The sequence below is a fragment of the Uranotaenia lowii genome, chromosome 3, assembly GCF_029784155.1.
Source record: "Uranotaenia lowii strain MFRU-FL chromosome 3, ASM2978415v1, whole genome shotgun sequence".
Classification (NCBI taxonomy): Eukaryota; Metazoa; Arthropoda; class Insecta; order Diptera; family Culicidae; genus Uranotaenia; species Uranotaenia lowii.
In genome coordinates this window covers 11,204,896-11,221,337 of record NC_073693.1, presented here as the reverse complement: position 1 = coordinate 11,221,337, position 16,442 = coordinate 11,204,896, and the positions used below count along the sequence as shown (strand labels likewise).

At 35.3% G+C, this 16,442-nt stretch overlaps 1 protein-coding gene across 2 annotated transcripts in view; it reads right to left on the bottom strand.

Annotated features, from left to right (window-relative positions):
- Positions 1–14,128: 14,128 nt before the first annotated feature.
- The window catches only part of LOC129751190 (chondroitin sulfate N-acetylgalactosaminyltransferase 1), a 128,301-nt gene continuing 125,987 nt past the window's right edge, over positions 14,129–16,442 (bottom strand). For both annotated transcript variants that reach the window (XM_055746555.1, XM_055746556.1), the window contains 2 exons: positions 15,761–15,909; positions 14,129–15,633 (listed from right to left, as the gene is read on the bottom strand). In XM_055746555.1, coding sequence (XP_055602530.1) covers positions 15,037–15,633; positions 15,761–15,909 — 746 coding nt within the window. In that variant the 3' untranslated portion in view covers positions 14,129–15,036. The remainder of the gene's footprint in view (positions 15,634–15,760; positions 15,910–16,442) is intronic.

The window sequence follows — 16,442 nt, the reverse complement described above, 5'->3', positions numbered from 1 at the left end:
CAAGAAAATATACCATGCCCCATCGGAGGCTACCGTTTCTATTCGTCACGTGCCTGGCTAATCGACGGTGACCGACATACTTGGTGATACATTTTTAACGTCGTTCCCTCAATCATTCCCGAACGTCTATCCTCGCATCATTGTTGATAATGCTCGTTATTGATAGACGATCATTAATGTTTCAAAAGGAAAAATCTGAATAAATACCAGGACCACATGTTCAAAAAAGCTTTAGCACATGCTGGACAGTTCATTGCGGTTACCTAGTCATTATTTTGTCCTTCTAGGCAAAGCGAAAAATAAAAAATCATCTGATAGCCTACATAGATCGCTCAGAACTGATACATATCAGTTATGATCCTAAAGGTTGAAAGTCGTCAAGGAAGGAAATCAGAATCGAGACGTTCGATACCACATTCTTTATCATGTATCGCAAAAGTGTTTCAAATACAGAAGCGTCGTTGTCATGCATGATTGTTTGTATGATTTGGTTGAAGAAGGAAAATTTGACTGCTTTGATTTTTGGCTCTGAATGTAGTCAAGCATGGCTCAGTGAAAATGATTGATTTTCGGAACATTGATTTTGATGTCCTATTTTATCATTTCCGTTGAAAATAACAAAGTTATGTAGCTTTGAAATATCGTTATTTTTGATTTACAAAAAAAATCCAACCGAGGCAAACTCAAAAAATAAAAATGTTAGAAATTTGAAAAAATACATGAATTGTAAAGTCGTTAAAATGAACCAAATTTTCAATTTTTGAGAAGATCTGAAGACCCCCGGCGCAAATTGTCAGATAATTAAAAAAAACCATCAACAACCGTTCCACGTTCAAAATCAAAGTAATACAGCTATTAAAGGAAAAATTGAACCGTTTAAAACCGTCGATCCGTGACCAGTTTTTTTTCTTTTATAGTTAATTTTTTGTGAATTTTTGTAGCAACTTAGTTTCTTTTTGTGTGTTCTTTGTTTTTTTTTTAATTAATTATTGAAATTATAATTTGCTTAGTGGAAATAGTGGATCTCTTTAAGGAAATCTGTTTTCCATTGAGATCCATGTAGTATTTAATTTAGTATTATCATTACATTTCCTCGCACTAAATTTAAACATTTCAGTTCTCAGCATGGGTAAAATTTTGCTCGCGTTTTTTTATTATTTTTTGTTGCTGCCAGACGTGCTGAGAACAGTAGCGTCCATTACCTAGGAGCTCTAAGCTTTTTGGTGTGGGGGAGTGTGGTGGGCCGCTACACAAAAAAAATTTTAAAAAAAAGTAAGTATTTCCACGTGGACATGACTCAAACCCCTACTCCCTTCTCCGTGGACAAGCGTGGACATTTTCTTAACCACTCTCCCTCCTAAGTTATCCACGTGGAATGTGAACGGCCCCTTTGCAATCGAACGGCCCCGGATGGAAGTTTGTTATTCACGGCCGCTGCCAGTATCGATTCCACCGTTGGAAATTTAATTTAACCAGCTCCAAGGAAATAACCGGAAACCATATTGTCCGTGTCCATTAATGACAAAAGGAAACGATCCACTGACACTAACAAGGTAAACTATTTAATATTTTGATCATGGTATTTTTTTATTGTTAATTATCTTCAATTTTTACAGGATTCCGCAAACCAACTCGCTGGTAAGAAGTTCCGGAATTGAGTTTCCATAGAAACGAATAAACTAGTGACAATGAACATGTGTGACGATGTAAAAAGTGATATCATGTGAGATCCTTACAGCATATGAGGCCGTGCATAAAAGCTGATTTCGAGAAAAACACAATCGAAGTTTAAACAGTTCCAACTCATTTCCACAACCATTTTTTTTGGGAAAATATGATTGTTCAACGGTTTGTGAAAAAAAACGAAGGATTTGACATATTTTTCAGAAACAAACAATGGAACGTTAACCTTTTATTTAAGCGGTTTCATATTTTCAATATTTACACCTAGACCCCTCTGGCTCCGAGGATATGCAACCCTTCTGCCTCCAGTATAATCCTCTCAGTTAAGCTGCCCACATTAATGTGATAAGAAATATGTGATAATTATTCGTTAAAAACTCTCTACATTCTGGAAACTAATTCTTAATACACATCCATCTCCAATAAAATCAACTTTAATATCTAGTGAAAAAGGATTGATCAATCGAAAACGCTTGCTGAAGAAGATAGTAAGTTGCTGTCGAAATACCGGTATCTGAACTTTTCTTTTACCGTGGTTAATCTAAAGGGAATCAGTAGAATTATTCAACCAAGTAGGCTCACAAAACATATTAGAGTTGATTTTCGTATTTAGTATACCCAGGAGTCAAAAAATTACCGCCTTATGAGCTCATTAAGAAATCTCTCATTATAAATGTATTAAATGAAAGTAACATAATACACTTGTTGTTGAAAAGAAGAACTTTTTTTTTCTTTTTTTAAGAGACTTTCAGCCTTTGGCTGGTTCGTCTCTGAAGAACATTTTTAAATACCTTTCAATTATTTGGAATTATTTGGAACGTAAACCAAAAAGCAAATGTTTGAGAGACGTTTTTTAAAACATTGTTATGAATTTTAAACTAATTTTAAAATTTTGGAATTTTTGTATTATTTTGATATGTTTTTCAGAATAGTGAGCTGGAAATATCGTGTTGTTATTATCAAATCTGAAGTTCATTTTTCTTTGGGAATTTTTATTTCTCTCTATGTTTGGCGTTTTAGAAACTCAACCTTCATTGATTTGCTTTTGAATTTCAAGCTCTCTTACAAGATGATAAATGTTTTGTTTTGTTTGTTTTTCATATATATTCTTTTAAATTTCTGTTTACATTTAAATACAGAATATAAAACTGAAGATAAAATTCTATAAACCTGAAATATACACCAGCTAAAGATAAATTAATCCGTTTTTGCTACAATCGTCTCGTTTGATTATTTATAAAACTATTGAAATTCAAGTTAATTTTATTTATGTAGCAGACTTGTAGATTTTTTTCCATATAATGACTTAATTGTGAACAGTTAAGATGGAATTGATAATTTTGTAATCTGTAATTTGAAAATCACTACATTTTTTAGAAATTTTCTTTGAAATTGGAAACAAATCAAACTATTTTTGGGTGAATTTAGAGCCACGTATCTGACATAAAAATTTATTACACAATATTCAGACGAAAATTTATTTGACAACATAATTTATTATAAAATTTACTTAGCGGTGGGGGGAGGAATAGTTAATAATTTGGAATCCACTGGTCTAGTAAATTAAATTGCCTTTTAATTGGAAAAAGAATGAGGTTTTGAGATGCTTTCGGCCAAAATCAGGGCTTGCGATTAGAAGTGTGTCCAGAAACTTGGAAAATCATATTGGACAAGTCTCGGGGTAAATATAAACATAGTTCGGCGTAATTATGAACATAATTTTTCAAATAAAGAATCTCCATACACTGCTTATTATGAGTAAATGTAACGTAAAGGTACTGATACTTTAAAAAAAATCTTAAACCAAGTTTGTAATCCGTGTTCATAATAACACCCTAGACAGTGGGGTAGATATTAACAGACGTCTCAAGGACATAAAGCTTAGTTCTTTTAGAAATGGGACAGTTACGAATGCGTGTATCTCAAAAACCTTTCGTTTGATCTAAATACTTCCTATGAAGAAAATGAAGGTAATCTTATGATAATTCATGAAAAAAATTGAAAAAAAATATTTATTGCTTTTTCATAAGAATAAATTCTACTTTATTCTTGGTACCTCCCATCGGCTAGCGCACACTTTTTTCAGTCATGATATCGATCAGTTTTTCAAACTCATACTTCGTCTTATCTGTATTTTAGGTGGCTACATCCTCCTCCTTCAATTTCTGCTACTTTTCGGACCAATACATCTCTTTTAAAAAAAACTGAGGGCAATTTAGTGGAAAAAGCTGTTTCGAAATTAACAAATTTGATTATTTTTAAGCCAATTTTTGAGCGTTTTTAATGGAATTTTTGCTAGCAAAATCTTGCAATAATGAAGTAAAACCATCATAAGATTTAACTTAAAGTATAATCGGTTAGTATAGATCGTAGGTTGCGAAGGGTACATAAACGATTATTTTTTTTAGGCTTTTAAAAACAGTGAAAACAATAGTTTTATTTTTGAAAATTGTTGTTTTTTCCCACAGGAGCAGAATCTTAGCAAATCATTATATTTTATACAAAATAACCAGCAAATACATACTTTAATATACTCGGGACCTCGCCATGAGCAGACATGGTATAGGATTCAAACGCAGGAATTTGTTTAAAACAGGGTGTTTCATAAGATTTTTCGTTCATCACAAATCATCTGTCCTATGGCCTCGGAATCGGCTATACAGCTTACGAGCTGTGGAATTAGCAAAAAAAAATGTTGTTTGAGGTTAGGTTGGAATGACTCATTACCAGGCAACACTTTCAGCTTATCGGAGAAAAAAATTCTAATTTCAGCGATCTACCCTTAGTTTTTCGCTTATTGAAAATTTAAAATGCTGGTATGAGACTTGACTTCTCTGATGACCCTTAGCCGAAGTTGCCGATCATATGATTCACTCCAATGCTTGATTTGAACTTTGTGGACATTTTTGACAGTATTTGCATAATTTTCCACCACTCACACACAGTAATTTTTCGAATATTCAACGGTTTTGTCAGCTATCAATTTGATAATGATGGATTTTGAATGAAATTGTGCAAAATCATTTTTTCCTTTTTCTCTTGCATCGTAAGCATCTCCAAAACGCGTGAATTTAAAAATTTGAAAAAAATAGGTCGAGTAGTACTTTTTACAGGCAACAAAATGCTGTCAAAATTTTGAAGGTCCGATTACTAGAAAACGAGCTATAAGCAAGAGAAAGTGTCCCATTTCTAAAAGAACTAAGCTTTAGATTGCCACTCAAAAAAAAAGTTGCTCTACAGAATTAGGAAGAGCACGGAAACATTCATTGTTGGTAGCTTTTAAGAATTTATGATAAGAAATGAACATGTGGTGGCTGTAAGTGTGCCAAATGAAGAAATTTTTTTCGTAATTACCCCACTAAGAAAAATAATTGAAAAAAATTTATTTCCTGTCTTTGTTAAACATACATGTCTGTTTTCAATTGGATTTTTTTAGAAAGATAAAAAATTTAATTTAATAAACTTAGGCTTGCCAGATACTTTCAGAAAAAAGCGGGACATTCCACAACAACAAAAGCGGGACATAGTCGAAAAAAGCAGGACACTTAAGAAATTTTTATAAAAAGGTTGATTATATTGCAAAACTTCTACGTTTCCTATCAGCCAAAGTTATTCATAGAAAGAACACTAAGTTTTTTTTCCGCGGAATAATTTTGTTCAGTTTTTTTTTACATGACTTGTTTTTGTTTACCCGGTTTTTCCATAAACTCGCTTTCTGCCAATAAACACGTTATTTGAGAGAAAAAATACAATTCCTACATGTAAACGGCGGATTTAATATCGCGAAAAAAATCTTTGTGGAGTAACAAATATATTTAACGTTTGTTTTTAAAATTTGAAAACTCAAGAAAACTTCCATCATTGAATACTTTGGACAATTGAGTCGGTGGTGTTAATAAAAGGCAATATACCTAAGATTCTGTCGAAAAATCAAGTTCTATATTAATTAGGAAGCAACTTAAATAGTATTTTCTTCATACCAAAGATGTTTGTATTGCATTGGTTGAACGTGCTCCAAGAACGCTCTTATGTAAACTCTGAAAAGTTGATGCTTATTTTGGGAAAAAAGACGTATTTGAAAATTTGTATGTATTGTGTTGCTTATATTCACAAAAAAAGACGTATTCGAAAGATTTTTCGTGTTGAATCAGTGAATTGAAATTGTGGAAAAAGTTTGATTTTTTTCAGTGTAAGTCAGTGAATTTTGTAGAAGTTTTTGTTGAAAAAAAGCGGGACATTTTGAGGAAAAACCGGGACGGCGGGACATACAACAAAAAAGCGGGACATGTTCCGCTTTTGAGTAGTAGTAGTAGTACCTACAATATAAGGGAGGGAAACAATACACATTCATCAATCAAAAACGTTCACTAAAGAAGGTAGTAAGTTGCTATCGAAATACTGGTAAATATATGAACTTTTCATTTACCGTGGTTGAATTAAAAGGAATCTTTCGATTGCTTTGATTCAGTTGAATCATTCAACCAAGTAGGCTCATACAACAACAGAGTGAAATTTTCCTTATTTGCTCTATTTTTCTTAAAACGCGTTCCACTAATTGCGCTGTCTGATTGACCACTTATGAGGAGGAACATTTTTAAAAATGTTGTAAATTTTGTCAGAAAGACTTTTTATGGCAAAAAGCAGTATGTTAGGATTCAGGAAGAATAAGAGTTCATTATGTGCATAGGGGTAGCTTTATTCTATACTAGCAAAATGAATTATTTACAGTTTCTGGCGTTTTAGTACTAAAGTAGGCTCTGGGTCTAAAGTAGGAGCACTCACCCTATGTTAGCCAGAAAAGAATAAATATAAAATCCGTCTAAAGTACGCATTCAAGATTGCCCGGAAATCCAAGAAAAAACTCAAGGTGAGTCCAGTCCGGCCCAGATACCCTGATTATGTGTAAAACTGTCTGGTTTTTGCCCGGACTTATTCTCACTTTTCAAAATTTACAAAAAAAAAAATCAAATTGAGCAATGATAAGCTTTTATTTTTGTGTCCAAAAACGAATTTTTCAGAGTTATATTCATCAAAATTTCTAATTAACTTTTGCAAGTATCGATCAAAATTTGATAGGCTTCGAAAAAACAATTGAAGTTCCAGGTTCCTCATTTTTACCTATGTTTTTCTTAATTTTGTTCAAATAATGGATGAATTTTGCCCTAGTTCGGATATTGCTGCGTTTTAGGACTAGTAGATTGTTAATGAGTGCTTGGTATTTGTCAGGTTTTAAAAAAAAAATCCGGAAATTGCTCGGCCCGGAGATTTGCTGGGAAAATTTTGGAATTTTTAGTCTAAAGTCTTAAGGGTTAGGAGAAACGACAACAACTCGACACATATGTTCAATATTTGCAACCGAAACAGTACCGCCCCTTCTGGCTCCGAAGGCCGGATATGATAATTAAAATTAATTTTATTTTTGATTAAATTGAGCATACATTTATTTTGCTAATAATGACCGAAAGTAAGAAGAAAAAAAAATGAAAAGATACAACTATCATTTCTATATTAAACACATTTCATTTCTATATTAAACACATCACATCGCGTTGAAATTACTAAAAATTCACGTGAAGTACACAAACCCAAGGTGTGCATATATTCAGGAGGTGTTACCGAATATCGAATTCCCGATTCAGCCATTTTTGCTATGTAAAGCTTAGTTCTTTTAGAAATGGGACACTTTCTTTTGTTAATAGCTCGTTTATTACTAATCGGACATGCAAAACTTTGACAGCATTTTACTGCCTGTAAAAAGTACTATTTGACCTATTTTTGTCAAAATTTTAAGTTCACGCGTTTTTGAGATATGTACGATGTAAGAGAAAAAGAAAAAAAATATTTTGCACAGTTTCCTTGAAAATTCGTGATTTTCAAATTGGTTTGTCAGCTACCGTTGATTATTCAAAGAATTACTGTGTTTGAGTGATGGAAAAGTATGCCAACACTGTCAAAAATGTCCACAAAGTTAAAATCAAGCTTTGAAGTGAAGTACATGATCGGAAACTACGGTTAAGGGTCATCAGGGAAGTCAAGTCTCATACCAGCATTTTCAATTTTGAATAAGCGAAAAACTAAGTGTAGATCGCTGAAATGTCCAAAAAAATTCCCCGATAAGCTGAAAGTGTTGCCTAGTTATGAGTTATTCAAATTTAACCTCCAATAACAATTTTTTGCAAGCTCTTGAGCTCGTAAGCTGTATAGCCGGTACCGAGGCTATGCGACAGATGATTTCTGATGAATAACAAAAATAGGAATATACCCTATTTCCAACCAATTCCAGCATATGAATCCTATGACATATCTGCTCGTAAAAAGGTTCCTACAATATTAAAGTTTGTGTTTGCTGGTTGTTTTGTATAAAATATTATTATTTGTAAAAATTCTGCTCCTGTGGAAAAAAACAACAATTTTCAAAACGAAAACTTTGGTTTTTGCTGTTTTTAAAAGCCTAAAATGAGTAATCTTGTACGTACCCTTCGCAACCTACGATCCATACTAACCGATTAAACTTGCAGCTCAATTTCATGATGGTTTTACTTCGTTATTGTCAGATTTTGCTAACAGAAATTCCATTAAAAATACTTTTGAGTGGCTCAAAAATAATCAAGTTTTATAATTTCGGAACAGCTGTGTTCACTAAATTGCCCTCAGTTTCTTTTAAAAGAGAAGTATTGAATCAAAAAGTAGCAGAAATTGAAGGAGGAGGTTGTAGACACCTAAAATACACATAAGACAAAGTATAAGTTTGAAAAAATGATCAATATCATGACTGAAAAAAGTGTGCGCCGGCCGATGGGAGATACCCAGTATAAAGTAGAAATTTTTCTTACAAAAAACGAAAAATTTTTTTTTTCAAATTTTTTCATGAATTATCATAAGATTACCTTCATTTCCTTTATAGAAAGTATTTAGATCAAACGAATAGTTTTTGAGATACACGCATTCGTAACTGTCCCATTTCTAAAAGAACTAAGCTTTAGGCTATGCAACTATACGGAACTCATAAAGTTTGTTTACCAACAAACCATCGAAAAGCTGAGCATAAAATAAACAAACTCATTGAGAGCCCCGCTCACTCCTCGCCTACTTAGGGGAGAGTGGGGATACTTGATCCTCTTTTCTTATTTTCACCATATCTTTTTGGAAAAATTTAGCAACTCGCACTCTTTTACATTTTCTGACAGCGTGTAACTTCAAGTTTCTATGCTCCTAAAATTAGAACGAAACTTGAACCCGTAGATGAACTAGAAGCATTTTCGTGGGAGTAGAAAAATTGCGATATTTTTTAAGTTAAGGGAGACTTGATCCTTTATTCAGGAAGCCCTAATCCATGGAAAAAATCAAACAAAACCCCAAGACAGAATGTTAATTGACTATTTTGGTCAAGTTTGTTCTCATTTCACAATCTATAATTGTCAGAAAAAAAAATCTATAGCTTATTCTCAACCCTTATGACATTGCATACTTACGGGCGCAATGTTTTATAAACAAGAGAAAATCAATTATTTCAGCCCTTTTCTTCAGATAATTGATGGATGAAATAAGCTATTGGATAAATATTTGTAATCTCGTAATCAGCAATGACCATGATTCATTGAGAAGGAGAATATACAGGGATCATTTGTACCCATATATTAGGGATCAATTGTACCCAAAAAAACTTTTTCTGAAAAAAGTTGGGAATTTTCTATCGCTTTGAAAATATTGTATTTTGAAGTTCATTTTACACTTAAAAGATTGATGTATTGGAATAAATATTTTTGTTATAATATTTCCATGTTAGGAACATTTTAAAATGATGAAAAAAGATCTTCTAGTCACATTTTGTGAAATTTTTCAAACAAAGTTCAATAACCCAAAAACATATTTTGTTAAAAAATTTTGAGCTTCAACCATTGCTGTTTTGTTCCATTTGGCACTTTTTTTAGAACATTTGATCTTTGTACGACATTCCAGTTTGGAGATATAGCTAAGGAATCAAGTATCCCCAGGGATCAAGTATCCTCATTCTCCCCTACTGTGAAAGTCGGAGAACCTAGTGTGTCAAAAGACCTTGCACAAACCAAAAAGTCCTATTAGGGGAGCGTTTATTTATGTTATAAGTAGGTACAAGTTACGTGAAAATCATGTCATAAAAATAATGTAGTTTTTAACGTAGCAGCTACGTGCAGATTATTTTGCGTGCAGGTTTTGGTTTTGACCAAGCGATCTGAAACCTTAAAATCTGAACCGCTATTAAATTCTCTTCAGTTTAACTTTTGAAAAAAGGAGGATTTAAGTACAGGAAACAAATAAATGTTTCGGGAAAATGATGGATGATTAAATTAAAAGAAATTTTTTTCACTACCTGCATTAAAAATTTTTTTTATTATGGATCGATCCTCTTTCCATATACAGATAGCGCATATTTTTCAAATTTAGTGCACATTACTGAATTCAGTTCTTTTTAGTACAGTCATTTTCAATGTTCATCAACAGGTGGAAGTGGGTGATTCCGATAGATCGGCACCTCCGGAAGGTCCAAGAGAATCCTACAAAGCCACAAACACAAAAAAAAATATTGTCAAATCCCGGTGAATGTTTTCCAATTCGTTTGCCCTTACCCGCGATTGATACCCGCCACGAATATAAAAGTTGATGAAATCAACAGCAACAATAATTTCACAATCATTTTTTCCGAGCACTTTGTAAAGTACCAACTAACTGCTTTAAGGGGTACGGACGTCTTTTTATATATTCAGTCAGTCTTCTGAGAAGTCACGACAATTCATGTCACTGGATGAAAAATGTATTTTTTATGGCTGCATCACGAACTTCAGCTAAGTAAGTAATGATTTAAAAACAATTTGATTGCATAAATTTTTTTTTGACGTAGAATTACGTCTTACGGCAACACTATAGGGGGGCAAATTGAAATTTGCGAACAGATCTCGCGTCACGAAAACTTTCCATCTCACAGACATCCTATCTAAAGGATTATGACGTCATCACCAACGCCTGCTTTGATGGGTTTTGTTTTTCCCTACCTACGAAAGGTATAAAACAAAGGGCCCGTCGGTCGACTCGGTTTCTTTCTCTGTTTGCCGTCAAGCTGAACAGACCGTTGCTGCGCTTCGATCTGAGTGTGGACCCCACCAGTGGTAATCCGACTCAGATATCGATTTGCAGCAGTTCAGTGGCAACCGTGGACCAGTGAGCAACGATGACGGTGAGCATCGATGACGGCCACCACACCAGCGTAGACAGCCAGCGGCGGAGGCGTTCAGTGGCGGAGGACTCCAGTGGCAGTGGCAGGGATCCTACAGGTCATCGCAAGTGGCGTTGCATGGTCGAATTATGTCACATGGTCAATTTATGTTGCATGGGCGATTATGTTGCATAGTTGGATTTTGTTACATGGTCGGATTATGTTGCATGGTCGGATTATGTCACATGGTCGATTATGTCACATAGTCCGATTATGTTGCATGGTTAGATTTCGTCACATGGTCGATTTATATTGCATGGTCGGATTGTGTCATGGTCCGATTATGTTGCGTGATCGATTTATGTCACATGGTCGATAATGTTGCATGGTCGGATTATGTCACATGGTCCGATTATGTTGCATGGTTGGATTATGTCACATGGTCTGATTATGTTGCATGATCGATTATGCTGCATGGTTGGATTATGTTGCATGGTCGGATTATGTCACATTGTCCATTTATGTTGCTAGGCGATTATGTCACATGGTCCGATTACGTTGCATGATCGATTTATGTCACATGGTCGATAATGTTGCATGGTCAGATTATGTCACAGGGTCCATTTAAGTTGCATGGGCGATTATGTCACATAGCCCGATTATGTTGCATGATCGGATTATGTCTCATGGTCGGATTATGTCACATGGTCCGATTATGTTGCATGATCGATTTATGTCACATGGTCGATAATGTTGTATGAGCGATTATGTCACATGGTCCGATTATGTCGCATGGTTTAATTTTGTCACATGGTCCGATTATGTTGCATGGTCGATTATGTCACATGGTACAATTATGTTGCATGGTTAGAATTCGTCACATGGTCGGATTATGTAGCATGGTCGGATTATGTTACATGGTCAAATTATGTCACATGGTCCGATTATGTTGCATGGTCGGATTATGTCACATGGTCAATTTATGTTACATGGTCGGGTTATGTTGCATGGCCGGATTATGTTGCATGATTGATTTATGTCACGTGGTTGATAATGTTGCATGGTCAGATTTTGTCACAGGGTCTAATTATGTTGTATGGGCGATTATGTCACATGGTCCGATTATGTTGCATGATTCGATTATGTTGCATGATCGATTTATGTCACATGATCGATAATGTTGCATGGTCGGATTTTGGCACAGGGTCCATTTATGTTGCATGATCGATTATGTCACATAGTTCGATGATGTTGCATGATCGGATTATGTCTCATGGTCGGATTATGTTGCATGATCGGATTATGTTACATGGTCCGATTATTTTGCATGATCGATTTATGTCACATGGTCGATAATGTTGCATGGGCGATTATGTCACATGGTCTGATTCTGTTGCATAGTTTAATTTTGTCACATGGTCGGATTATGTTGCATGGTCGGATTATGTCACATGGTCCGATTATGTTGCATGGTCGGATTATGTCACATGGTCGATTATGTCACATGGTCCCATTATGTCACATGGTTGGATTTCATCACATGGTCGGATTATGTTGCATGGTCGGATTATGTCACATGGTCTATTTCTGTTGCATGGGCAATTATGTCACATGGTCTGATTATGTTGCATGATCCGATTATGTTGCATGGTTAGATTTTGTCACATGGTCAGATTATGTTGCATGGTCGGATTATGTCACATGTTGAATGGTCGGATTATATCAAATGGTCCGATTTTGTCGCATGGTCGGATTATGTTGCATGATCAGATTCTGTCACATGGTCCGATTATGTTGCATGGTCCGATTATGTTGCATGGTCGGATTATGTTGCATGATTCGATTATGTCACATGGTCGATTTTGTTGCATGATCGAATTATGTCACATGGTCGATTATGTTCATGGTCGGATTATTTCACATGGTCGATAATGTTGCATGGTTGGATTATGTCACATGGTCCGATTTTGTTACATAATCGGATTATGTCACATGGTCTGGTTATCTTGCATGCTCCGATTATGTCACATGGTCCGATTATGTCACATGGTCGGATTATGTCACATATTTGTTGCATGGTCGATTATGTCACAGGATCGGATTATGTCACATGGTCCGATTATGTTGCATGATTCGATTATGTTGAATGGTTGGATTTTGTCACATGGTCGGATTATGTTGCATGATCGTGTTATGTAGCATGGTCGGATTTTGTCACATGATCAAAATATGTTGCATGGTCGAAAATGTTGCATGATCAGATAATGTCACATCTTCGATTTAACTGCATGATCGGATATTGTCACATGGTTGATTATATTGCATAATCAGATTGTGCCACATGGTCGATTATGTTGCATGGTCGGATTATCTCAGATGGTCGATTTTATTGCATAGTTGAATTAGGTCACCTGGTCGAATTATGTTACATGATCTGATTATGTTGCATGATCCGATTATGTCTCATGTACTGCATGCTCAGATTATTTCTAGCGATAGGTTTATGTCACATGGTTAAATTCTTTTAAATGATTGAAATTTGTCACGTCATATTGCCATTTTGACACTCATATGTTGGTCATTTCAAAAATGCACTATAAATTCTGTTATTCTATACATTGACAAAAAACAATTGCGTAATTCTACGTTTAGCGGTCGTAGCCAAATTACTACCTCCCCCACTTTTTTTTTGAGGGAAGTATTTGTATTACATTGAATCAGTGTAAAATCAACCTTTATCCAGTTCGGTTGAACAAAATTAGTTCAACAAACAATCATCGAAAATCAACTTCCATGAGCGCATTGTAGAAAAAAAAAACGTAGCAACACCACTTTTCATTGCTCTATTTACGGTCCGCGACTTCCGGTTGGTCGATGGCCTCTTATCCACGTAGCATCGCATCCACGTTCATCCGGTCATGTTTGGCGTGGGTGACCTGGAGGTGTCACAATAGAAAAATGGATTAATAACTCGCTGCGATTGTCGTTACGCGCCTCCAAGCTTCAAGCAATTATCGTGTGCTGCGCATGGCTGACAGTAATAATCATAACTAGGTTGGAGGTGATTTTTGCTCACTGATTTCACTATTGCCGCGCAATTACTCGACTGTAGAAGCACTGGGATGTGTAGAAATAAACATTGGTACAAAAAATCGGTGATTCCATCGTTTCTTTTAAATTGAAACGTTTATTTCTCTCATGGCTGTCATCATAATTTTTAAAAAACATACTCATAAAAGGAATTATTTTAGTTGCTGAAATGTTTGAATTTCGCCAATGGAATTTATTAGTCCTTGTTTCGTAATCTCTCGCGTTTCGCACTACAAGATATTTTCGCGGATTGCACTAATTTAGTTCTTTATTATGTACAATTTAAATTTCACAACTCCATGTAACCGATTTTTACCCTGAACTGATTTTTGGTTACATAACTACAAATCGATCGATTTGAGGGTATTAACCTATTAAATTTACATTTTTGTTTTGATTTAGGTTAAAATATTTTGGCATAGGAACTGAACTAATGACGACTTCATTTCCTATCTCTTAAACAAGCATCAACGATTTTGGTTACAACCTAACAGGATTTTGGAACAATTGGAATTAAATTTAAAGCATTGTTTCACTTTATAGCGATTCTTATAGACAATCTTGTCAACAGCCTAGGGTAAGAACTAATTTTGATAATTTAAACAAATTTGATAAAAACAATAATTATAGGTCTAAACGACTTTCTTTTGAATGTCTGCATACCACGCGAGGCATTTTCGATTTTGTGTAAAAGTTTTGAATCGTTTCGATTTGTTATTCATTCCATACTGTTGTAAAGCTAGAAAAAGAGATTTCAAGTCTTCTACAGTTTTTTTTTCTTGTTTTCGTTAAATTTATTTACAAATGTATTGGTATTTTAGTTTTTGGTTGTTTTTTTTTTCTTTTAATTTGCTTTAAACCCAACTGTAACAGAGCAAAATTTTTCAAATCTACTCGAGCGCTACTCTATGTGGAACGATCCGTTTCTGATTTACTTTTTTGTTTCTAATATGAGCTCTTCAACATCAGGAAAACTCTCGTTTTTTCGCTATTTCTTTCTATTGGTCCTTAACAAGAGCCTTAACCTAAAACTCTATCCTCCAGATGCTTTCCTGATGCTGGATCATAAAAGATCATGTGCTCTTTCTACTGCTATTAGTCGTTGTAACTTTCTTGTCCATATCCCCCCCGCTTGCAGCACCATATTTCCCCACCCCGTTGCCCACAAATTTGCTAACCTTAGTTTTGTTCGACGCCGCTCCATATTTCCCCCCAGCTAGCATCATTTTGCCCTCGTTGGCCACAATGTCGTCCCGGAAGGCCAGAAATCCCAGCTGGGCATGCGACGCTTCATTCAACGCCCTCGATCGGATGCACGCTCGATACTGATCGACCGAAAGCTTCTGGCCCGGAGTGACCCCGGTGCAGATCTTTGGATGCCAGATGTGGAAGATACCCGGATCTGTCGCCCGAATCACCTTTATGTGCGACCGAACGTACTTCCGGTACAGCATCACATCTTCACCACCCCAGCCGATGATCTCTTCGTCGAATCCGCGCACCTTGAGGAAATCCGACCGATACTGGCAGGTCATTCCGTAGCCGAAGTCTCTCCAGAAGCCAGAATCCTTGGAAATGACCAACTGGTCGGTTTCCGGCGGAACTTCCTTACCTTGCAACGTGTAAACCACGTGTGGGTTATACAAGCTGAAGACCACCGGGTAGTAGACCTGTTTAGATAAATTAAAACAAAAAGCATATTAACATCTAGAAAACACCTTAACAAAACTCCAAAATTCTCAATTCGTTTAAAAAAAAAGACAAAAAATAGTCCCTCCCCTCAAACCAACCGCTCACCTTTTTATTCGGTTTGGTGTTCCAGCGGCATCTATCTAGGAATTTTGCACTAAATACTATATCTACATCACACATGAAGAGCAGCACGTCCTTGTCCTTATTTACATTGCTGCTCCAGACTTTTTCGGCGCCGACGCGCAGTGCTTTTGCTGTTGCAAAGAAATAAATAAAGCAAATTGAGTAAAACCCTTGTTTAATTGATGTTAGATCTGTTGAATTTCTGAAAGTACAAATGCATAGAATCCTATATAAATTACAATGAATGTACCTACAAGTTTAAACTGTCACTTATGAAAATGAATTGGCATGCGACTTAAATCCACTCTAAACTACCTTCATTGTTGGTTGAAAGCTTTTGGGTAAAATATTGAACCCAAAAGCTAATTAATCAAATTAGTAAGGATCGTTGGAGTGGAAAAAGTACTTGTTTTCATGTTTTTTTTTCTTCCCGAAAATGCTTGAAGACCCTCTAAGTGGGTGAATTGTGACCTATTTCGTCGATAGGTACAAATATTTGAAGCAAAATAAATCCCAACTTCGACGCCTAAGCTGTTCGACACAGTTCGCTCTCAGCTTTCGTTGAGTTAACAGCTATCTGACAAACTTTACAGTTTGTGCCAAATCATAAGTCTATCTGATTCAAGGGAACCACATAAGCGCATCCGTAAATATGCCGCAAATT